The 23,825-nt window shown below is 38.7% G+C and overlaps 10 protein-coding genes across 10 annotated transcripts; 9 read left to right on the top strand and 1 right to left on the bottom strand.

Moving 5' to 3' along the window:
* The first annotated feature begins 549 nt into the window (after positions 1–549).
* On the top strand, positions 550–1,924 carry LOC135142431 (lipase 3-like). The gene is made up of 3 exons (XM_064074173.1): positions 550–678; positions 731–926; positions 983–1,924. The coding sequence occupies exons 1-3, from the start codon at positions 562–564 to the stop codon at positions 1,888–1,890; spliced, it is 1,221 nt and encodes a 406-aa protein (XP_063930243.1). The 5' UTR covers positions 550–561; the 3' UTR covers positions 1,891–1,924.
* Positions 1,925–3,296: 1,372 nt separating this feature from the next.
* On the top strand, positions 3,297–4,739 carry LOC135142348 (lipase 3-like). The gene is made up of 3 exons (XM_064074072.1): positions 3,297–3,439; positions 3,492–3,687; positions 3,744–4,739. Exons 1-3 carry the CDS (start codon positions 3,323–3,325, stop codon positions 4,646–4,648), a joined length of 1,218 nt encoding a protein of 405 aa, XP_063930142.1. The 5' UTR covers positions 3,297–3,322; the 3' UTR covers positions 4,649–4,739.
* Positions 4,740–5,445: 706 nt separating this feature from the next.
* On the bottom strand, positions 5,446–7,360 carry LOC135126907 (lipase 3-like). Its single transcript, XM_064053130.1, has 4 exons — positions 6,804–7,360; positions 6,037–6,756; positions 5,753–5,980; positions 5,446–5,701 (listed from the first exon to the last, which is right to left on the bottom strand). The coding sequence occupies exons 1-4, from the start codon at positions 6,882–6,884 to the stop codon at positions 5,552–5,554; spliced, it is 1,179 nt and encodes a 392-aa protein (XP_063909200.1). The 5' UTR covers positions 6,885–7,360; the 3' UTR covers positions 5,446–5,551.
* A 289-nt stretch (positions 7,361–7,649) lies between these two features.
* LOC135126899 (lipase 3-like) lies at positions 7,650–9,039 on the top strand. Its single transcript, XM_064053116.1, has 2 exons — positions 7,650–7,806; positions 7,859–9,039. The coding sequence occupies exons 1-2, from the start codon at positions 7,690–7,692 to the stop codon at positions 8,951–8,953; spliced, it is 1,212 nt and encodes a 403-aa protein (XP_063909186.1). The 5' UTR covers positions 7,650–7,689; the 3' UTR covers positions 8,954–9,039.
* Positions 9,040–10,092: 1,053 nt separating this feature from the next.
* LOC135142252 (lipase 1-like) lies at positions 10,093–11,441 on the top strand. Its single transcript, XM_064073968.1, has 2 exons — positions 10,093–10,231; positions 10,280–11,441. Exons 1-2 carry the CDS (start codon positions 10,136–10,138, stop codon positions 11,372–11,374), a joined length of 1,191 nt encoding a protein of 396 aa, XP_063930038.1. The 5' UTR covers positions 10,093–10,135; the 3' UTR covers positions 11,375–11,441.
* A 63-nt stretch (positions 11,442–11,504) lies between these two features.
* Positions 11,505–12,748, top strand: LOC135123143 (lipase 1-like). The gene is made up of 2 exons (XM_064047673.1): positions 11,505–11,609; positions 11,657–12,748. Exons 1-2 carry the CDS (start codon positions 11,505–11,507, stop codon positions 12,746–12,748), a joined length of 1,197 nt encoding a protein of 398 aa, XP_063903743.1.
* An 85-nt stretch (positions 12,749–12,833) lies between these two features.
* On the top strand, positions 12,834–14,233 carry LOC135142164 (lipase 1-like). Its single transcript, XM_064073863.1, has 4 exons — positions 12,834–13,009; positions 13,057–13,605; positions 13,650–13,893; positions 13,941–14,233. Exons 1-4 carry the CDS (start codon positions 12,899–12,901, stop codon positions 14,231–14,233), a joined length of 1,197 nt encoding a protein of 398 aa, XP_063929933.1. The 5' UTR covers positions 12,834–12,898.
* A 1,452-nt stretch (positions 14,234–15,685) lies between these two features.
* LOC135126891 (lipase 3-like) lies at positions 15,686–17,094 on the top strand. The gene is made up of 2 exons (XM_064053104.1): positions 15,686–15,841; positions 15,891–17,094. Exons 1-2 carry the CDS (start codon positions 15,719–15,721, stop codon positions 16,986–16,988), a joined length of 1,221 nt encoding a protein of 406 aa, XP_063909174.1. The 5' UTR covers positions 15,686–15,718; the 3' UTR covers positions 16,989–17,094.
* Positions 17,095–17,253: 159 nt separating this feature from the next.
* LOC135126886 (lipase 3-like) lies at positions 17,254–18,853 on the top strand. The gene is made up of 4 exons (XM_064053091.1): positions 17,254–17,605; positions 17,653–18,216; positions 18,264–18,419; positions 18,466–18,853. Exons 1-4 carry the CDS (start codon positions 17,432–17,434, stop codon positions 18,844–18,846), a joined length of 1,275 nt encoding a protein of 424 aa, XP_063909161.1. The 5' UTR covers positions 17,254–17,431; the 3' UTR covers positions 18,847–18,853.
* Positions 18,854–19,003: 150 nt separating this feature from the next.
* LOC135123046 (uncharacterized) lies at positions 19,004–23,806 on the top strand. The gene is made up of 13 exons (XM_064047580.1): positions 19,004–19,120; positions 19,170–19,483; positions 19,540–19,783; positions 19,831–19,989; positions 20,041–20,268; positions 20,325–20,467; positions 21,204–21,330; positions 21,378–21,691; positions 21,742–21,988; positions 22,038–22,196; positions 22,251–22,478; positions 22,536–23,115; positions 23,172–23,806. Exons 1-12 carry the CDS (start codon positions 19,013–19,015, stop codon positions 22,683–22,685), a joined length of 2,421 nt encoding a protein of 806 aa, XP_063903650.1. The 5' UTR covers positions 19,004–19,012; the 3' UTR covers positions 22,686–23,115; positions 23,172–23,806.
* Positions 23,807–23,825: the final 19 nt, after the last annotated feature.

Raw genomic sequence — 23,825 nt, 5'->3', positions numbered from 1 at the left:
GATTAATTAAGCCACAATGGAATAATGTGTTTTGAATATAATTAGGTATTATTATTCTTATTTGATCTGAATTACACATTTTATTCGAATGAAAATATAATCAACGTCACCCTTAGTTTGTGTTGCATAATTTTGTCCACGCCTTTAAAAAATGAACTACAGTCCTTTGAAAAATAAATTTCAAGTAAAAAACGAATCTCTAGATTGGGGAGACGACTCTCAACGGAATAAGCAAAAGCAAATATTTAATAAATACATGTAGAATGACTAAACTAAAATTGACTGTTATGCGGCATTCAAAATAAATAGTGTAAAGTTTGTAAAAATAGGCACTTAATTTTACCTGTCACATGAAAACAAAAAATAGAGATTATGAATGAATGCAAAAAATTGCAATACACTTTTCTAAAATGCACGTGCATTAACAAGCCCTGTCACCATTACTTTTAATTTTGATAAAATACTCGAGATATTTCTATCTCTCAAATTCCTATAAAAGCGTGATGTTCTTCATGCTAATACAAGTAGCATTTTCCACCCAGCTAAATCATAACCTTAAAAATGAACACCCTTCTCATTTTATTTTTCACCCTCTTTACCTACTCCATCGCAAGTCCCTACCATGGACAAATACGCGACCTCGTTCCTGCAGATGACGAAGACGCTGACCTCTCTGTTGTAAGTACTACCAGCACTTTCACAATCCCGCAGTCACATCAGAACTTTCCAGATGGAACTTCTCGAAAAATATGGCTACCCGGCTGAAGAACACTTCGTTACCACCTCAGACGGCTACATCTTAAGAATGCACCGAATCCCTCACGGTAAAAACTCAGACACAGTTTCCGACAAAGTCGTTTTCTTGATGCATGGTCTTTTGTGTTCTTCGGCGGATTGGGTCCTCACGGGAACCGAACATGGCCTAGGTAAACTACCACCATAATAATAGTGATAATAAGAAAATGAATTTTGACACTAACAGGGTACCTAATGGCCGACGCCGGCTACGACGTCTGGATGGGTAACGCACGCGGTAACCACGAATCCAGAAACCACACGACCCTTAATCCAGATACCGACGACGACTTCTGGCACTTCAGCTGGCACGAAATCGGTGCCATCGACGTAGCCACGATGATAGATTACGCTTTAGAAGTGACTGGTCAGAGCCAAGTCGTCCACATTGGTCACTCTCAAGGTAGTACCAGTTACTACGTAATGACAGCCATGCGTCCCGAATATAACGCCAAAATCAAGGCACACTTCAGTCTGGCACCTATTGCCTACATGAACCACATGACCAGCCCTTTGATGCACATTCTGGCTTCCTGGTCTGGAACTCTGGATTTCCTTGCTGAGTTGATCGGTATCAACGAGTTTCTCCCGAGCAACGACTTCATGGAAATGGTCGGAGATGACCTTTGTGCTGATGGCGACCCTACTCAGGTTCTTTGCAGTAACGCCCTTTTCGTCATCTGTGGGTTCAGTCCGGATGAAATGAACGCCACGATCCTGCCAGTGTTGACGGGACATACTCCAGCTGGAATTTCTGTTAGACAGATGATGCATTATGCTCAAGAGATTAACTCAGGAGAGTTCTGTCAGTACGACTTCGGATCGGATGATAATTTGATCGAATATGGACAATCCACTCCGCCTAACTACGAGCTGGACAATATTCAAGCACCTATTTATTTGTACTTTAGTCGAAATGATTGGTTGTCCGCTGAAGAAGATGTGCTGAAGTTCTGTACTGGTATTGGTGGCGCTTGCAAAGAAATGATTTTGGTGGCTGATGGGGAATTCAACCATTTGGACTACTTGTACGGGATTAGAACACCGGACCTTGTGTATAAGCCAATGATTGAGATTATTGCAGACCTTTACTGATCTGGGTTGAAGATTTGAAGATATTTTGGTACTATGTAACCTTGAATTGACTTTAATAAAGTAATTTAATAAAATAGTAGTCGGTCATTGTTTCCAAATATGAATGCGGCATGAGGTGAGAAGGACAAATCATTTAAAAACGTGACCTTCACAGCATTTTTAAATGTACATTGTACAAATTATAAACGGTTAGTTACTATGGTGATGGTTTAATCAAAAGCTTCCTGATGAATGATAGCTAAAGACATAAAACTAATTCTACTGAACCAAAAGTAAGTAGTACCGTATATGTCATACGGAAAGAACCATAAATGGTTTTTTCTTCGTGGACATTGTTAATATCAAATTTCATAATTTATCTTTCTCGATGAACACACTAGCTGCAGAATTTTCTTTAGCGACGATAGTCTATAATAACCAAAGTTAGGCACAACCGAAGTGATGGGTAATCAACCAGACAAATATTAAAAACTACGGCGCGACGTCAGGCTGGCCGACTGTGCAGTCTCAACCTAAGTGGCATTTGGTGCAAATCACGGTTTATCTAATCAAGATCATCACAAAAATTGTGATTTTGAAGAGTCATTTTTAATTTTTAAACCATTTTAACATCTAGGAGAACTCGGAAAACTGAAGAAAACCTAGAAAAAGTAGTAATTGTTATTAAGAATTCTCGAAGTTGTAGGCCACGACTGCAATAGCGCTGGTGATCGGGCGGCAATGAGCATCACTTCCGCAATAGAACTATTTATCAGATGCATATGGTTAATCTATAGTCCAATTTTGAAAGGCGTGGAAATATTCACTCAACCCAAAATACACATTTCACAGTGTATTTTCCAAAAAAAAAATAAATGTCAACATTGACGTTTTGCCCAAAACATTCTTTTTTTTTTAATGTCACGTTATTGTTATCCTAAAATTTTTTGTTCCAATTATTTTAACTTGTAATCTCGGATTACACATTTCATTCCAACTGCTGAAAATATAATCAACATCACCCTTATTTTATGTATATTATGTTGACAATTTTGTCCACACCCTTAAAAAATGAACTATATTGCTTTGAAAAATAAATTTGAAATACCTAAAAAACGACTCAACGAGAAAAGCAAAAGCAAATGATTTGCAAAACTAGAATGACTAAACTAAAATAGACAACTATGGCATTCAAAATCATGTACAATTTGTAAGAAGAACCATTCAACATTAATTGTCACCTAAAAAAAAGGATTTTAGAAATTCTGAATGAATACAATAAATGCAACGCACGTTTTCTAAAATGTACGTGCATTTACAAGCCCTGTCACCATTACTTTTAATTTCGATAAAATACTCGAGATATTTCTATCTCTCAAAACGTATAAAAGCGTGGCGCTTTTCATGCTAAAACAAGTAGAGTTTTCTACCCAGCTAAGTCATAACCTTAAATATGAACACCTTTCTCATTTTATTTTTCACCCTCTTTACCTACTCCATCGCAAGTCCATACCATGGACAAATACGGGACCTCGTTCCCGCAGATGACGAAGACGCTGACCTCTCTGTTGTAAGTACTACCACCACTTCCACATTCCCGAAATCACATCAGAACTTTCCAGATGGAACTCCTCCAAAAATATGGCTATCCGGCTGAAGAACACTTCGTTACCACCTCAGACGGCTACATCTTAAGAATGCACCGAATCCCTCACGGCAAAAATTCGGACACAGTTTCCGACAAAGTCGTTTTCTTGATGCATGGTCTTTTGTGTTCTTCGGCGGATTGGGTCCTTACGGGAACCGAACATGGCCTAGGTAAACTACTACCATAATAATAATGGTAATATGAAAATGAATTTTGACACCAACAGGGTACCTAATGGCCGACGCCGGCTACGACGTCTGGATGGGTAACGCACGCGGTAACCACGAATCCAGAAACCACACGACCCTGAATCCAGACACCGACGACGACTTCTGGCACTTCAGCTGGCACGAAATCGGTGCTATTGACGTAGCCACGATGATAGACTACGCTCTGGAAGTGACTGGTCAGAGCCAAGTCGTCCACATTGGTCACTCTCAAGGTAGTACCAGCTACTACGTAATGGCAGCCATGCGTCCCGAATACAATGCCAAAATCAAGGCACACTTCAGTCTGGCACCTATTGCCTACATGAACCATATGACCAGCCCTTTGATGCACATTCTGGCCTTTTGGTCTGGTTCTCTGGATCTCCTTGCTGAGTTGATCGGAATGAACGAATTTCTCCCAAGCAACGACTTCATGGAAATGATCGGAGATGACCTTTGTGCTGATGATGACCCCACTCAGGCTCTTTGTAGTAACGCACTTTTCGTCATCTGTGGGTTCAGTCCGGATGAGATGAACGCCACGATCCTGCCAGTGTTGATGGGACATACTCCAGCTGGAATTTCTGTTAGACAGATGATGCATTACGCTCAAGAGATTAACTCAGGAGAGTTCCGTCAGTACGACTTCGGGTTGGATAATTTGATAGAATATGGACAACTCACTCCGCCTAACTACGAGTTGGAAAATATTCAAGCACCTATTTATTTGTACTTCAGTCGGAATGATTGGTTGTCGGCTGAAGAAGACGTGCTGAAGTTTTGTACTGGTATTGGTAGTGCTTGCAAAGAAATGATTTTGGTGGCTGATGGGGAGTTCAACCATTTGGACTACTTGTACGGGATTAGGACACCGGAACTTGTGTATAAGCCAATGATAGAGATCATTGCACACCTTGACTGATCTTGGTTGAAGATTTGAAGATATTTTGGTACTATGTAACCTTGAATTGACTTTAATAAAGTAATTTAATAAAATAGTAGTCGATCATGAATGAGACATGAGCTGAGGAGGCCAAATCTTTTAGAAACGTGACCTTCACAGGGTTTTAAAGTGTACAAATTATAAACGGTTGGTTACTATGGTGATGGTTTAATCAAAAGCCACCTGCTGAATGATAGATAAAGATATAAAAGTAATTCTGGTGAGCTAAAAGTAAATAGTACCGTATATGTCATACGGAAAGAACCATAAATGTTTTTTTCTTCTTGGATATTGTTAATATTAAACGTTGAATGAACAAATGCAGGATTCGATCTATGTATTACAGGCAACCAGTATTACAACCGAGACTTTATTGACCTTTATTCCGATAAAAATCTACACATGTATTTATTTGTACATCTGTAGCAAAAAGAATATCAAGTGACATAGAAACAATTTAAGTACATTTGTTTTTTGTTATTGTATTCATTTTAATCGCTATTTTTGAAGATAAGAACGCCATTGCAACAGTAATTGCAGTAATCAACATCAACACTATTGACGCGTTTAATCTCAGATGGCTTATATTAATTAAATGAATAATTCATTTGCACAATTTTCGCATGCCGATTGTATGTATACAAATTTTTCTTATCAATTCGAATATTTATTATCACGCGTAAGTACCATACGCAACATTATAATCAACATTTATAAATAAAGATTATATACAAAAATATATGTCCGCATACAATGTAGAACATTAAACTTCAATCAAGTGGATAACTACTTTATTAGGCAAAACAGTTTAATAAGTTCCTCGAAACAGATATATTTTAATTCATACAAGAATCAAAATATTCAAAAAAGAAGTAACGTCCTCTAAAACTTTTTAATAGTGGCAACAACTTCATTATAAAGGAGTTCTACCACGTCCTTCGCAAAAAGAAAATCATAATGATTAAAAGCATCAAGTGGTACCAAATATTCCCCGGCCACGTTGGAAACCTCACTAATAGTTTGCTTCACGTCCTAAAAAATCAACATAGTACTCAGTCGTACTTCCATTACTACCGCCATTACCTCAATAGACAACAACCCATCATTGGTAGCATAATAAAAAGCTACAGGTGCCGTAATTTTACTAAGGTCATAAAGCGGTGGCGTCATGCTACCATACACCATAAGATTGGTCATCATACCATAATCAAACTTTGCAAAATTCCCGGTTTTTATAATCTGACCATAGTGTACCAACTCTTTAATAGCGGCGTCAGCTGGAGCGTTGGTGGCTATAACGGGCAACATTTCCTACAAAGCAAATCAAGTCAAATCAAAATCATCCCTGAAACTCGACTCTGAAGTACCGGTTCCACTTCCGTAATATCAATACCCATGGTGGTATAATAAACCGCCGCGCAGTCAGCATAATTCACAGGCAAAACACAAGTAGTCGACCCCCAAATTCTCGCAGCCTCAGTGTTCGGAATTTCAAAAATTAGGGACGCCGCCCAAGTTGCCGCGTACTCATCTATCAACATACAATATTCTTTTACAGCAGCGTTGGGCGGGTTGCCCATGTGCCCAGCAGGAGCGAGGAGGGTCGCCAATTTAATTTTTTTGTTGTATTCGGGTCTCGTGCTAGCCAAAACCAAGAACGAAGTGGTACCTTGAGAATGTCCTACGTAATACAAACTGTCGTCACCTTTCAAATTTAAAATATAGTCAATAGCTGCTGGGTAATCGTAGTACCCGATTTCGTGCCAACTGAAGTCAAAAAATAGGTTCTTGTTGAAATCGGGACTCCAAATTGTGTGGTTTCGGGAAAAAGTGTTCCCTCTGGCATTGCCTAGCCATACGTCGTAGCCAGCGTCAGCCAGAATGTAGCCCAAGCTGCGACCAGGACCCATGTTTACGTAATCGGCGGCTGAAGAGATGAAGCCGTGTTGGAGTAACACTGTTGGTCGAGGCGAAGTCGAGTCATCGACGATTCCGTGGGGTATGCGGTAGTAGGTGAGGATGTAGCCATCTTCGGTTTTTATATAGTGAGTCTCGGAAGGGTAACCGTGGCCTTCAATCATTTGGACCTATGGGGTATGCTTAGAAGAGGTAGTAGAAGAAAAAAGACACTTACGGGTGTTAGACCAACATCGGATCCTATAACCCATGTTGACAGAAAAGTGGAAAAAACTATAACGTGTGCGAACCTGATCATGATTGTCAATTAAAGACAAAATGATAGTACTAGCGTTTAAATACATGTCCATGTTTCGTACATTTAAGTAATCTAGTATTTATCGCTTATTTTTGCTCTAGAGGTGGTATTTTTGTGTGACCTTTGACAGCATAGTTTCTTTGTTCTAGAACAGATTGTATCAGCAATATACAATGGTGTATTGCAAGGTTAAACGATATTGGTATCGCGGTACTAGGTATTGCTTCGAAGTGAATTTGTGTACGTGAAATAAAAAAATTAGAACACTATCATCATTAATGTGACAGCCACAAAGAACGTATCTTTTATTTTTTTAAACAAACTATTCACTAGGGCACAAAATAAGTCCACAATTCTAAGAAAAAAAATGTGTTGGTACGACAGAGGTATTAGCAGTACTACGAGAGTTTCACCTCAGATCCACATATGATTGACATTGTAGTACACACTTAACATTCCATTACAGTCAAAAGGTGCAAAAAAACATGTTCTATATGCTAAGTAAAAACATAACACTCAAAAACAATAATTTTTTGAAGTACCTCTCCAATTTAGTTTACAGAAGACATTGGCATACGTTTTTTTAATCTGCCGACAATAACTTTATCTTTAACTTAAGTTTCATTACACGAAAGTAATTTTAAAAATTGCGGTACTTCTGAAATTTGCAACACTATCTCGCTTACGCAGAAAAATCGGACACTCGTTTTTAGATTTTAAGTTAAGATTAGCTATCAAGATCCTTATAAAAACTGCGCGCAAAAAATCAGGCACTATTGTCAGCTATCGTTGGCAACACAAAAAAATGTTGCTTCTACCGTTGATACTTAGCACCGTGATAACCCTTTCTTTGGGTGTCCCTCATTCAAGACAACTTGGACACCCGGTGTTGCAAGACGACGAAGATGCCGACCTTACAGTCGTAAGTACTACCTTCCTATTGTATAATTTTTTCTACAAAAGTACCACTTTAGCCTGAGCTCATAACTAAATATGGTTACCCGGCGGAAGAACATTTTGTCACGACTTCAGATGGCTACATTCTAAGACTTCACCGAATTCCTCACGGAAGAACCTCACACAACAAAAACAAAGTCGCTTTCTTGATGCATGGTCTTCTGTGCTCTTCAGCTGACTGGATTATCACTGGTACCACTCACGGATTGGGTTATTTGCTTGCCGATGAAGGCTACGATGTGTGGATGGGCAATGGTAGAGGCAACCACGAGTCTCGTAACCACACAACTCTGAACCCGGACACGGATGCTGAGTTCTGGCACTTCAGCTGGCACGAAATCGGGAACGTGGATGTACCTACTATGATCGACTACGTGTTGGAAACCACCGGCCAGAGCCAAGTCTACCACATCGGGCACTCCCAAGGTACCACTAGCTATTACGTCATGGCGTCCAAACGTCCAGAATACAACGACAAAATCGCTGCCCACTTCAGCTTGGCGCCTGTCGCCTACATGAACCACATGACAAGCCCCCTCATGCACATTGTAGCGTCCTTCTCAGGCCCTCTCGACGTCCTTGCTGAACTTATTGGACTCAACGAGTTCCTTCCAAGCAGCGATTTTATCGAAGCTGTGGGATCTCTCCTTTGCGCTGACGACGAGATCACACAAGCTCTTTGCACGAATGCCCTTTTCGCCATTTGTGGGTTCAGTCCACATGAGATGAACGCGACGATTTTGCCGGTGCTTACGGGACATACTCCAGCTGGTGCTTCAGTTAGACAACTGATGCACTACGCTCAAGAAATCAGCTCGGGTTATTTCCGAGAATACGACTTTGGACTGGACAATTTGGCCATCTATGGGCAGTTGTCACCACCAGATTATGATTTGTCGAAGATAACTGCGCCGATTTATATGTTCTATAGTCACAATGACTGGATGGCGGGAGAAACTGATGTTATTAAACTATGTGATGGATTGGGGGATGCGTGTGCTGCACACTTTTTGGTCTCGGATGATGAGTTCAACCATTTGGACTACCTGTACGGAATTAGCGCCCCAGAAATTCTTTATGCGAGGGTCATTAGTTTAATGGCTAGGCACTGATAATTATTTTTGGAACTACAGAAGTATTTTTATTGTTACGTTATCTACCACTTGAGTTGCTTTAATAAAGTAATTTTCAAATGCAAGATGTTGTTACTAATATACCTTTAAAAACATACATTTTACTTAAAAACACACCAATTTCATCTTTATTTTGGTGAAACATAAAATAACAAAATTCTTGATGGTACCATGTCAGCTATTTTTATTTCTTTCCTGTCGAATCTCTATAAATAAGCACACCACGTAAATATAGAGCAAAAGACACTCAGGGCTCCTAAGATTCTTAAGCAACTAAGCAAAAGACACCCCGGCCTCGCGAGATTCTTAAGCATCTAAGCAAAAGACACTCAGGCCTCATGAGATTCTTAAGCAACTAAGCAAAAGACACTCAGGGCTCCCGAGATTCTTAAGCAAATAAGTAAAAGACACTCAGGGCTCTCGAGGTTCTTAAGCGACTAAGCAAAAGACACTCAGGGTCCCCGAGATTCTTGTGCAACTAAGCAAAAGACACTCGGGGCTCCTGAGATTCTTAAGCAACTAAGCAAGAGACACACAGGGTTCCCGAGATTCTAATGTAACTAAGCAAAACATCCGCAGTTCAACATATGATAATTTGTAGTACCATTAGATGATACAATCAAATCTAAAGTACCATCTGTTAAAAAACTTTCCATTCAATTTATTAGAAATATAAACAATATAGCAGATATACCTTTGACATTTTGTTGATTAAACAGTCAACAAAATATTTGATTAGATTAAATAATCTCACTATACAGATTTTAAGTGTGTACTAGTAATTACTACTAGCTCCTTAATTTTTTATTAAATTAAAAAATACTATATTTCTTAAGTTAAAACATCTTTACTGAAACATTTTAAGTCTTTATCTAGCCTTACTTGTTTTTGACCGTATAGAATCAATGTAAGCTTATTTTTCTAGAAATTTCTATTTGTACCGCATATATCTGACATCTAATCAAAAATTCCACAAATTTAAAATCACTATATTTCAATGCCACGTTCAAATGTCACGTTCGCAAATTACAATACATATCAAACGATAAAAACAACAAAAAGACAAAGTCTTGAGATTAAGATTAAAATCACATTGTATAAAAAGCCGAAGATGTATTTCGTAGGCTCATAGTACCGTTCAGATCCCCACATAAGTACAAAATGCAGCCGGTGCTAATTTTATTCATTTCTCTGTTCCTCTATTCTTCTGCTTCTCCAATCGTTCCAGCAGATGATGAAGATGGTCACCTCACCGTGGTAAGTTTCCAGCAACACTCATAAACAACCAGTACTAAAATAATTTAGCCTGAAATCATCACCAAATACGGCTACCCAGCAGAAGTCCACAACGTGGTAACCTCAGACGGCTACATCCTCACTCTTCACCGCATCCCTCATGGCAAAAACATGGACACGGTATCCACCAAACCCGTCTTGGTCCAACACGGCCTTCTCAGTTCTTCAGCCGATTGGGTCATCACTGGGGTGGAGCACGGTCTGGGATTCATTCTAGCCGATGAAGGCTACGACGTCTGGCTAGGCAACGGCCGTGGTAACTACAACTCCCGTAACCATACCACACTCGACCCCAACACCGATGCGGAATTCTGGCACTTCAGCTGGCACGAAATCGGCGCTATTGATATCCCTGCCATGATCGACCACATCCTAGAAACTACCGGTCAACCCAATCTCTATTACGTCGGGCACTCCCAAGGTACCACAGTATTCTACGTTATGGCCACCACTCGCCCGGAGTACAACGACAAAATCAAAGCCCACTTCAGTCTTGCCCCTATTGCATACATGAAACACATGACCAGCCCTCTAATGCAAATCCTAGCGTACTTTGTAGGACCCATAGATGCGCTTTTTGAAATGATCGGTTGGAACGAATTCCTACCCAATAATGAGCTCATCACTTTGGCGGGAGAGACGCTGTGCAAGGACGAAGAAGTCACCCAAGCACTCTGCAGTAACGTACTTTTTGTGATGTGTGGGTACAGTCCGTCGGAGCTGAATGAGACCATCCTGCCGGTTTTGATGGGACACTTACCAGCTGGAGCGTCGACGCGACAGGTGGTGCATTATGGGCAAGAAATTGTTTCAGGGTACTTCCGCCAGTACGACTTTGGTGATGACAATATGGATGTATATGGATCGTCGGAACCACCTTCCTATGATCTGTCGCTTATCACAGCACCCAGTTACTTATTCTACAGTCACAACGACTGGATGGCTGCGGAAGTCGATGTTGTTAGGTTGTGTGAAGAAATGGGTGATAGCTGTAACAAGTTCTTGGTATCAGAAGACAGTTTCAATCACTTGGACTACCTCATCGGAATGAGGGCCCCGGAACTGGTGTATGCGAAAGTGATAAGCTTAATGGCACGACATTAACATTATAACAAATTATCTTTTTGTCATAATTTGTACATGTATCTTAATAAATTCATTTGAATTTCAAGCAGCGATAATTCATGTACTTATAAAATATCTACAGGTGAATTTAGTTTACAAATCGAAAACAATGCATCTCTCATTATCCATAATCCTTCTACTAAATTGTACCATTGCAATATTAACTTTTGCATATTCTGTTCAATACGATGAGCAAGATGCTTTTCTCACCGTGGTAAGTGCACTTTCGTTGGTTGTTCAAACACTATAAGAAAGTTTTAGCCAGAAATCATCAGCAAATACGGCTATCCAGTCGAAGAACATTACGTAACAACCCCAGATGGTTACATTTTAAAGCTTCATAGAATCCCTCACGGGGCAAATTCAGTACTACCTGCTAAACCAGTACTTGTAATGCATGGTCTTCTCTGTTCCTCAGCAGACTGGATAATCACTGGTCCCAATCACGGTCTGGGCTATTTTTTAGCAGATCGGGGTTACGACGTCTGGTTAGGGAACGCCCGTGGTAACAAATTCTCCCGTAACCACACAACATTAAACCCTGACGCAAACCCAGAATTTTGGAAGTTCAGTTTTCATGAAATCGGTACCATTGACGTACCTGCAATGATCGACTATATTCTGGGGGTGACCAAACAACGCCAACTTTTCCACGTAGGGTATTCACAAGGTACCACCTCGTTTTACATCATGACTTCAATGCGTCCTGAGTATAACAAGAAAGTTCGTGTACATGTTAGTCTAGCTCCTGTGGCTTATATGGCATTTGTAAAAAGTCCAATCCTACGATTTTTGGCTCACTGGTTTCCTGTAGAAAAGCTTTTCGAAGCGATAGGCTTCCACGAATTCAATCCGAGTAACGAATTTTTAAAAAAGATTGCCGATAAGTACTGTAAGAAGGATGAAAGTATTCAGAATTTGTGCGCAAATGTGTTGTTTGCGTTGTGTGGGTACAGCCCGGCGGAAATGAACACCACGCTCATTCCAGTTATATTTGCACATACTCCGGCCGGAGCTTCCGTGCAACAGATTATGCACTACGCTCAGCTCGTAAGAACGGGTCAATTTCAACAGTACGACTTTGGTATCGACAACTTGGGAATCTATGGCTCACTTTTTCCTCCTCTTTACGAAATAAAGCATATTCAAACTCCCATTTACCTCGTTTATAGTCACAACGACTGGTTGGCGGCTTCAGAGGGCGTTTTTACACTTTGTAAACATTTAGGTGACAATTGCAAGCAAAAACTTAAAGTTTCCGACAATCTTTTCAATCACATCGATTACATGTACGGGACACGAGCCCCGGAAGTTGTATACGCAAAGGTGACTAACATAATGGCGCACTATTAGAATCCATTGTGTTTCTAGCATTTAAAGTACCACAATATAAAAACTGATCGCAGAACCTATTGTTTATTTCGAAACAACTCGATAAACTCTAACCTTCACGTAAAAGTACCTATAAATTAAAAGTTTCAAAATTCTTTATCATTAACAAAAATGCTCATTTGGGTGTCTCTTCTTTCGTTGCTTTTTTTAAAGCCCGTCACTCTCTCGCAAGTACTTCAACCTTTACCTCCGTCACTACAAGATGAAGTTAATTCAACAGTCGTAAGTTTCACAATTCTGGTTTTTGCAAAAACCTAAATCGGTTTCAGCCGGAGATCATTGCCAAGTACCACTACTCAGTGGAAGTGCACCACGTGATTACTGAAGATGGATATATTCTCAGTCTTCACCGAATTCTCCCCTCACGCAAACCCATCAACTCTTCCGTTCTTGTAATGCACGGAATCTTTGCTTCTTCTGCCGACTGGATCATAACGGGACCCAGCCATGGCTTAGGGTACATACTTTCAAACGAAGGGTACGACGTGTGGTTGGGGAACGCCCGAGGTAATCGATACTCGCGTAACCACACTTCTTTGGACCCCAAGTCAAAAGAATTCTGGGATTTTTCTTTCCACGAAATAGGAGTGTATGACCTTCCAGCAACCATAGATTATATTTTGGGAAAAATACAACAGAAAGAAATTTTCTATATCGGACATTCTCAAGGAACTGCCGCCTTCTACGTGATGTGTTCACTAAAACCGGAATATAATGCGAAAATTAAAGCCCAGTTTAGTATGGCTCCTATAGCCTTTGTTAATCATATGTTCAGTCCGATTATGCATTTTTTGGCGGCTTTCAATGTCGTGTTTGAGGTAAGGAGGCAAACTCTTGAAAAGGGAAGCTAATTTATTTCCAGAACGTAGCGTATTGGATGGATTTGAATGAATTATTGCCAAAAAACGGGGTTGTCAATATTTTGGGGGAAAAACTATGTGGTGCGTACTCGATTGGTGAATACGTGTGCAATAATGCGCTTTTTGCCATTGCGGGCTTCAATCTTGACCACCTCAATTTAACTCTTCTTCCACTGATTTTAACACACGTTCCTGCTGGGAGTTCGACCAAGCAAGTGTTGCATTTTAGTCAGGAAATTAACTCAGGTGACTTGCGTTTACCAAAATTATATAGAATATAGAGGTTATTTTAGGCCATTTTCGTCAGTACGACTACGGATATTGGAGTAATTTCAAACTATATGGTCAATTGTCCCCTCCAGACTACGATCTAAGCAAAATTACTGTTCCCATTTACACCTTCAGCAGCAACAGTGATTGGATTTCTTCGCCAGAAGATGTAGCCACACTTTCCAAACAATTAAAGAGTTCAAAAGGAGATTTTTTTGTGGCTGATGGCTCATTTACACATATAGACTATATGTATGGAATGGATGCCCCAAAGGTTCTTTATAACAGGATCCTAAGTTTGATGACGAGATATTAAAATAAAATGATTTTTGAAATTTTGTAGCTCTTTTTTGTAGTACCATGTGAAATTCGAGGTGACCCTTCTTTTCAAAAGTTCAAGTGCATTTAAAGTTATGTGAAGCACTTTTATCTTATCACTGTTCAAGAAAAGTGTAAACTACAAATAGATAAGTGGTCTATTGTTACAAAGACAATCGATACCTCTTACACAAAGGGATTAAAACAAATTAAAAAAAAATAAGGAGTATTTATCTTGCGTTAGTAATTCCACTTATTTAATATGATAAATATGCACACTTTCCACATCCAGATCATATTTCACAAATTGTATCACTAGAACTATTTTAATGGACCTAAAACTAAACTAAAATTTAATTTTGTATTTCAACAATAGAAACGTTTGACTAATCGATTCACTGTAGCAAATGTACAACGATACGTTTTTCATGTCAATCGTCTGATCTGTAATTAGAGCGTGGAACATCCAGGATTCACTAATATTAACGTTATTATATTATATTAATGGATGGTTTATGTATTTTTAATTTTCAAGACAAGTCATCAGTACTTTTTTGATAGCACTCAACTTTACCTTAAAATAGGTGCATGGTTATCACATAGTAATTTTGTAATTGCGAAAGGAATTTTTAATAATCTTACGCAAATGGTCAATGTTCTTATCAGTCGGTGTATCAGTGAATCGCTTTTAGATTAACAATAAAGTAATTGAGTGTGAAAATATTGCTATAATTATCTCGAGTGGCTAGCGTGACGTGTTTTTATGTATAAGGCATATTAGTGGTACGATTTGTGAAATGGAAAGTGTACATATTTTTCATTCTAAGTGGAATTGCTAACGCAAGATGAACATTTGCATTTTTTATTTGCTTTAATCCTTTTGTGTAAGAGTTATCAGTTGTCTTTGTAACAATAGATCACTTATCTATTTGAAGTGTTGTAGTTTCCACTTTTCTTGAATATATAAGATAAAAGTGCTTTACTTAACTTGTGCACTTGAACTTTCGAAAAGAAGGGTCACCTCGAATTTCACATGGTAATGCAAAAGAGAGCTACAAATTTTCAAAAAATCCGTCCATATAGTCTGTATGTATAAATGAGCCATCAACCACAAAAATCCTCTTTTAAATTCTTCAATTTTTTGGAAAGTGTGGCTATAATAATATACCTTAAAAATAGGGCAAAATTCCTTAAAATTTGTATCATGTTGAGTTTGGGTTAGAACATATGGGTTATCTTACTACTTACATTTACTTGTATTACCAAAATGGTGGGTTTCCAATCTTGCAAACAATAGTAATTGCACAAACTTGATCTTGAAATATAATTTTAATTGACTCCCTTAGTACGTAGTACAAGGATTAATTGATAAGTCATGTGTTTTCTATTATCGCTACTATTGCGAAAATTTCTGCCGGCACTTTTTTGCCCATATATATAAATACTGAGCTGTTTTCCAGTTATATATCAAACACCGATCAAAATGTTGGTACTGCTAGCACTTTGTCTTGTAGGCTTTGCCCAAACGTCACCCCTAACACCAAAACACCTTAAACCCGACCCAATTCAAGCCAAGAGTGACAATGAAGATACCTGGTTGAGCGTGGTAAGTACCACTTTTTATTCGTACCAAAATGTCTAACTTTCAATTTTAGCCCGAAATTATCACCAAATACGGTTACCCGTGTGAAGAGTACCACATCACAACGCCTGACAACTACATTCTAACCCTTCACCGCATCCCGCATGGCAAAAATTCCAAAGTAGCCCCCTCAGAAGTGGCTTATCTCCAACACGGCATCCTGTCTTCTTCAGCAGATTGGATTATATCAGGTCCTTCGAAAGGTCTGGCTTACGTTTTGGCAGACGAAGGCTACGACGTATGGATGGGCAACGCCCGTGGTAACAAGCTCTCTCGTAACCACACCTACTTGAACCCAAACACTTCTGACGAATTCTGGGACTTCAGCTGGCACGAAATCGGGTATTACGACCTTCCCGCTATGATCGACTTCGTTCTGGAAAAAACCAACAAAGATAGCTTGTTTCACATCGGGCATTCACAGGGTACCACTACTTTTTACGTAATGATGTCGATGCGACCGGACTACAACGCTAAAGTTAAAGCCCATTTCAGTCTAGCTCCCATCGGGTTCATGAACCACATGACGAGTCCTTTGATGCACATTATAGCTTTCTGGCAGAAACCTATGGGGCTTTTGTTGAACCTAATTGGAATTCGGGAATTCTTACCCAGTAACGATTTTATGTCTCTGGGTGGGAATATTCTATGTGGAGACGATTCCCTGACGCAGGTTTTGTGTACCAACGCACTTTTTGCAATTTGTGGGTTTAGCCCGAAGGAGATGAACGGTACGCTTTTGCCCATCATGAGTGGACACACACCTGCAGGAGCTTCCACCAAGCAGTTTCTGCACTATGCCCAGGAAATCAATTCTGGGCATTTCAGGAGGTACGACTATGGAATGGTTGGGAATTTACAAAAGTATGGGTCGATTTGGGCTCCGGATTACGATCTGAAGAAGATTACAGCACCGGTGTATATTCACTACAGTAATAATGATTGGTTATCTGGCAAAACCGATGTTGATAGGTTATACAGTGGGTTGGCAAACGTGCAGGGGAAATTTTTGGTAGCTGAAGACTCGTTTAATCATTTGGATTATGTTTTTGGGATACGGGCACGTGAGTTGGTCTATAACAAAGTTATCAGTCTTATGAAGCGGCATTAGAAGCATTTATATTAAATGCTGAAAGTACTAAAAATCAACTAGATCAAATGTTATCAAAAGTATTGTAGATCTTGCATTGAAATTCTCGTAGAGTTGCTACAGATCTGTATGTAGTTATTATATCCTAATAAAATTTGTTGCATATTTGCTACTTCTATAAATCGTAATTTCAAGTATATTGTACTATCAGGGTACTACATAGAGCCCTAAAAACCTTCTACAACATTGAACATCAGCACTATTACAAAATACTTATAATTCTAAAAAAATCTTAAAATCATAAAAGAAAACAAAAAACCGACAATATTGTAACAAATTTAATTACACCGGGCAAAATTGTCATTTCCGATTGCCGTATTCTCTTCCAAGGTCATGGTCTCGCACATCAAAATCCAATTTCATCGCCAAATTATAACAACAGACAATGAAGATACAATCGCTTAATGCGTGTTCTCATTCAAAAACCGCGTGAAAATATAAAAACAAAAATTCATTATACAATTAGCCAGTCGATTGTTAATATCCAAGAGGCTCCAATGTATCGTTTTATCTGGGTATTTGTAACAGCTAGTACCATCGCAGTTCCAAATCTCCACCCCGACACAGGCTTGAATATTGTAAGTACCAATCAGTACCACACGTATCACCCATCGGTTAACTCCAGATTCAACTGGCCACGAAGTACGGTTACCCCATCGAGTCCCACGATGTGGAAACGGACGACGGGTACATACTCACCCTCCACCGCATCCCGCATGGAATAAAAAGTGTCAGTACCATGAAGTACCCGGTTTTGCTCATGCACGGTCTTCTGAGCAGCTCAGTCGACTGGGTTAACATGGGGCCTGAAAACGCGCTTGGTCTTCTTCTGGCGGACTGTGGTTACGACGTCTGGCTAGGAAATCAAAGGGGCAACACCTGGTCACGCAAACACCTGACTCTGAATCCAGATATAGACGCTGAGAAATTTTTTGATTTCAGTTTCCACGAAATCGGTATTTACGACATACCGGCCAAAATCGACTACATCATAAACGCGACAAACAAAGAACAGATTTTCTACGTAGGTCACTCGCAAGGTACTACCAGTTTTTTTGTAATGGCGAGCGAAAAGCCCGAGTATAACGCTAAAATTCGTCTAATGACGGCTTTATCACCGGTGGCGCATGTCGCTAACGTACCTAACCCGTTTTTGGCACCTCTTGTTGATAATTATGACCTAGTTAAAGTAAGTTTGGAGATTTGTGTGGCCACGGTACTTAAAAAAGTTTGCAGACTGTTGTTCCAATCTTGAAAATTCACGAAGTACTCCCACATTTTGATTATTTCACCGACTTAGGGAATGTTTTGTGTAGTAAAGGTTCCCCGTACCAAGACTCCTGTGTGTGGTTCATCAACGCGATTGTTGGTTTCGACTGGCAGATTGACCCGGTAAAAACTGTATACTGATTTGTGTGGTACTACTTCTTGATTTTAGGACTTCGTTTCTGTTATTACGTCCAATACTCCTGCTGGTTGTTCCATTAAACAACTCATGCACTTCATCCAAGGAGCCGAGTCAGGCTATTTCGCCCAGTACGACTATGGGGTTGAAGTAAACAAGATCCAGTACGGTCAAGAAATGCCACCGTTGTACGACATCACAAAAATCACGGCTCGTGTGAGTTTGTACTACGCTGGTAATGACTGGTTAAACGCCGTAGAAGACGTTCTCAGACTAGCCGAAGAGTTACCAAATTTAGCTAGCGCGAAACAAGTACGCTACTCCCAGTTCAACCATCTGGACTTCCTATGGGCTCGCAATGTCGTCGATTTATTATACAACGACGTCATCGCAGAAATAACAGCTGAGAGCTAAGAAAAATGTGTCATCAATTTATCAATAAATATTTTGTTGACCCTAGTCTTGCCTAACACGGAAGAGCGATACTCCGCAACTTAAATAATTTTTGCACTTTATAAGGTCAACGAATAAAGTTCTTATTTGCGAAAAGTTTTCTAGCGATAACACATTCACAGCTGAAATGATCAACAAAAACATTTCGTTCGTGTGTGCCGTTGTGGTTTCGGTGGTTTTAGTGGAGATTTTTAATAGTACCAAGCCTAAGCACCCGTACGCAGGGTTGAACATCGTGAGTACTTCATCTAGTAATAATCGGTACTAGTTCTGGAAAAATCTAGGAACAACTCGTCACGAAATACGAGTACCCCATCGAAAAACACGAAGTCGAAACAGACGATGGTTACATTTTAAGCATCCACAGAATCCCCCACGGACCGGAAAAAACACCCACGAAACGAACTCCCGTTTTGTTTATGCACGGTTTCACACAAAGCGCCACGGACTTTATAAACCTAGGTCCGAACAAAGCGTTGAGTTTTCTTTTGGTCGATAAAGGGTACGACGTTTGGTTGGGGAACGCCAGAGGTACGACCTGGTCCAGAAAACACAAATTTTTAAACCCAAACAAAGACAAACAATTTTGGGACTATAGGTAGGTACGCACACGGTACGCATTTTTTGGTGTAAAAAGACTCGTGTTCGTTTTAGTTTGGACGAAATTGGATACTACGACGTACCAGCTTTCATTGATTATATTTCGGAAGTGACGGGAGCGGATTCGCTTCATTATGTTGGGTACTCACAAGGAACGACCGTGTTTTTCATACTCGGTTCGGACAAACCTGAATATATGAAAAAAATTAAGTTAATGACGGCCCTCGCGCCTGCTATGTTTTTAAAGGACCCCGCGGGCCCAGTTGGAGTTTTAATACGTTTTAGGATGATAATGGACGTGAGTTAAAACCGAAACATTTTGACATGATTTTAAAGTTTTTGTAGTGGTTTTTGGATATTTTCAATTTTTTGGATGTTCTCAGTGAAAACAGCTTCATTTCTAGTTACTTGAGGCATATTTGCAACGAACACTCTTTGTTTGTCGAATTGTGTCTACATCACACTTTTCTTTTACACGGTTATAGCTACGAGCAGATTAATAAGGTACTGATGGTTGTAAATTGGTTTTAAGTAATAACATTTTTTGGTTTTAAGACAGAGCTGTCCGTGTTGTATTCAAATACTCCAGCAGGGGCTTCCCCAAGACAGGTAAAACACATAGCGCAATTAATAGATTCAGGGGTTTTTAGTCGGTACGACTTTGGAAAAGAGGAAAATTTGAGAAAATATGGTCAAAAGCGACCGCCGGCGTATGATGTATTGAAAGTGAATGCACCTATTGCCTTGTATTATTCCAGCAATGATTGGGTAATCAATGTAAAAGTAATTATGTACGTTTAAAATTCATGGAACTATACTACAAGGTACTTATATTTCAGAATGTCGAGAAAATTAGTCGAACACTTCCAAATGTCGTTAAAAGCTACAAGGTTCCACTGGAAGCGTTCAATCACAATGACTTTATTTATGCTAAGAATGTGGTTGATCTTTTGTACGCAGAAGTGGTGAACGAAATTTTGAAATATTAATGTGTATATATAACAGTCACAATAGTAATAAATATTTATTTATTTAAGTTTGTTTATTAAATTTTGTTACACTTCATGGCCAACGTCAGTCCATATAGTACGCGGGAAGTGTTCTTTGTTTGCAAATTTGGGTCATACAGCTGTCAACCGTCTCGACGAAATTCTATTTGACACAGTGAAAAACGCATTAAGTGTGTTTATTTAGTTTTAATTTATTAATACAAACACAATTTTTCTACATTGACGTACAAAATAAACACCAGTGACGTCAATCTAAAAGAAGGTTTCACCAGTAAGTAGACATAAGCTAAGGAAGTATTTTTTTATTAAATCCAGGACGATTTTCTCGAAAATTACAAAAGTGTCGCACCCGGTTATATTGACAATAAAATAATTATTATTACATTAACAGCTCCTCACCCAAAATAATATTCACATCGTTTGTAGCTTAATTAATTAATTAGTTCTCTCTGCTTTAAGGAAACAATATCAATCAAATTACAGTTTATTTTAACATAAATACATACGCCATTGCTGAACGTGCTTTTAGTCGAATTCTTTCGTCTAAACATAAACAGTTAAAGTTATGTTAATATGTTATTAAGAGTACATTTTTCCCGTTGGTTATTTGCTTTAAATATGTTTTCATTGTCTGAACTTGCGCTCACTTTTATATAGTTTTTCAAAAAAGCGGGATTTGTTGGACTATACTTCGACGATTTTTTTCAGATGTAATATTTCGGAAATAATGATTCGTAGCATCCTTTATATTTCTGTATTAACTGCAATTTCCATCATTGTTATTGAAGTTTGGAATAAATCCAAACTCAAACATCCTTACGTAGGTCTCAATGTAGTAAGTATCACAGTTTAAATATCCAGATGTTATACTACTAAACATAGGAACAAATTATCCAAAGGTACGAATACCCAGCCGAAGTCCATCACGTCACAACTGAAGATGGATATATTTTAACCCTCCACAGAGTACCCCACGGAAAAGAAAATCATTCTAGAAACGGAACACCCATTCTACTTTTACCCGGATTCTTTCAAAGTGCTTGGGACTACGTGCATTATGGACCCGACAAATGCTTAAGTTTTCTTTTGGCCGAAAAAGGTTACGACGTATGGTTAGGAAATTTCAGAGGTACCACTTGGTCCAGAAAACACGCAGTCTTAAATCCTGACAAAGATTCGTCTTTTTGGAATTTTACGTTCGTATGCACCCATGGACGTTTTTCAGCTTTAAACTGCTACTATTCAGGACACATGAGTTGGGAATGTACGACATACCTGCATTTATTGATCATATTTTCAAATTTAGCAACCACAGTTCGCTCCATTATGTCGGCTTTTCGCAAGGAGTGACGGCCTTTGCTATTATGGGTTCAGAAAAAAGTGAATACCTCACTAGAGTAAAACTATTTACAGCTCTAACTCCTGCTATTTTCATGGGAAACCCAAAAAGTCCGTTGTTGAAGTTCGCAGTGAAAAACATAAGTCGTATAAAGGTGGAGTTTGTTAATAAACAAACTTTAGCTTAAGTTGATTTTTTTTCAGGCCTTTTTTAGTTTTTTTAATTACCATGAGTTTCCTAAACGAGGTGACTTATTTAGAACTTATATGGAACACATTTGCAACGAAAATTCGGTTTTTGCGAATTTATGTGTGCAACATTTTTCTATTCTTTGTGGTTACAATTACGATGAGATGCCTATGGTAAAAAAATTAAGATATCTTCTAAAACAAACGTTTTACCTTGACCGGTTGCAGGATATACTGTCTCTAACAAGCTCACATTTTCTACCTGGAACATCAGTGGCCAACCTAGAGCACATGCTTCAAATGATACGTTCTGGCAACTTCAGTAAATATGACTACGGCATTCACGACAATAAAGAGAAATATGGCCAAGAAAATCCACCACATTATAATCCGTCTAAACTTACAGTACCCACAGCCCTGTATTATGCGAGTAATGACTGGGCGATAGACGTTACGGTAACCTGATAAACACTCCCAAAATTACAAGCAATTATATCCACATGTCATTTTCAGAATGTAGAGAGGCTTACTAAAGTTCTGCCCAATATAGTGAAAATTTACAAAGTACCTTCGGAAAAATTCAATCATTACAATTTCCTAGCTGGAAAAAATGTCGTTCGATTGTTATACAACGCTGTAATAGATGAAATTTTAAAATACTAAAATTAAATATAGTGCTAAAAACAACAAAATTTGTGATGACCACGTAAAATTTCAGGTTGTCGGGGTCGTCATGTTGGATGCCTAATCTAATCTTTAAATAACTCTCCGTATTTATATGCGCATGGCTGTCTAATTTATTGTTCAACCTTGTTCACCGTTACTTGTGGACATTTTCGTTAATGTGTATTAAAAACTACCGAAAGTTACTTCTTTCATCCCAGAAAAGAGTAAAAAAACACTTTTTAGGTAAATTAAAAAAAAAAATGATTTTGTGGAGAAGCATTCGTTTCAAGTGGATTCTTCATAATAAAATTTTGTGATAAGGGCATCATCTTTTTAGCAAGGACACATGTATCAAGTTGGATAACTACGAGTACAGTATAATAATAATGATAACAGTATTGTATTCGCAAAATTTCGGAAAAATGAAGTAAACCGTTTTTGATTCAATCAGTAAGTAAATTGTTTCATTCATTAATTTTTTAGTCAAATACTCCGGCAGGGGCTTCCCCCAAGCACAATTAATAGATTCAGGGGTTTTTAGTCGGTACGACTTGGAAAAAGAGGAAAATTTGAGAAAATATGGTCAAAAGCGACCCCCGGCGAATGATGTATCAAAAGTGAACGCACCTATTGCCTTGTATTATTCAAGCAATGATTGGGTAATCAATGTAAAAGTAATTATGTACTTTAAAATTCATGGAACTATACTACAAGGTACTTTTATTTCACAATGTCGAGAAAATTAGTCGAACACTTCCAAATGTCGTTAAAAGCTACAAAGTTCCACTGGAAGCGTTCAATCACAATGAGTTTATTTATCCTAAGAATGTGGTCGATCTTTTGTACGCAGAAGTGGTGAACGAAATTTTGAAATATTAATGTGTATATACAGTGCATCTTTTTTAAAAGTGGCCATAGGGATTCCCATGTTAAATTTTACACCCCTTGTTAACTTTTGTTAGGATGAAAACCCAGAGATGATTTTTGCGGAGAAAATAGCCTTAGGGTTCTACTTTAATTTTCAGTACCACTTTTTGCAGTAATTTGTTAATCTGTGCTTTAAAAAATAAAAATTAATGTGATTAAAAAAGTATGGTACATCATAGACGGTTTTGACTTATCACTTTAACTTGTTAT

This window comes from Zophobas morio, unplaced genomic scaffold (assembly GCF_036711695.1).
Source record: "Zophobas morio isolate AGI-343-1 ecotype UQ-CSIRO unplaced genomic scaffold, CSIRO_AGI_Zmor_V1 ptg000002l, whole genome shotgun sequence".
Classification (NCBI taxonomy): domain Eukaryota; kingdom Metazoa; phylum Arthropoda; class Insecta; order Coleoptera; family Tenebrionidae; genus Zophobas; species Zophobas morio.
The sequence above is the reverse complement of the archived record's forward strand: the minus strand, read 5'-3'. Positions and strand labels throughout refer to the sequence as shown.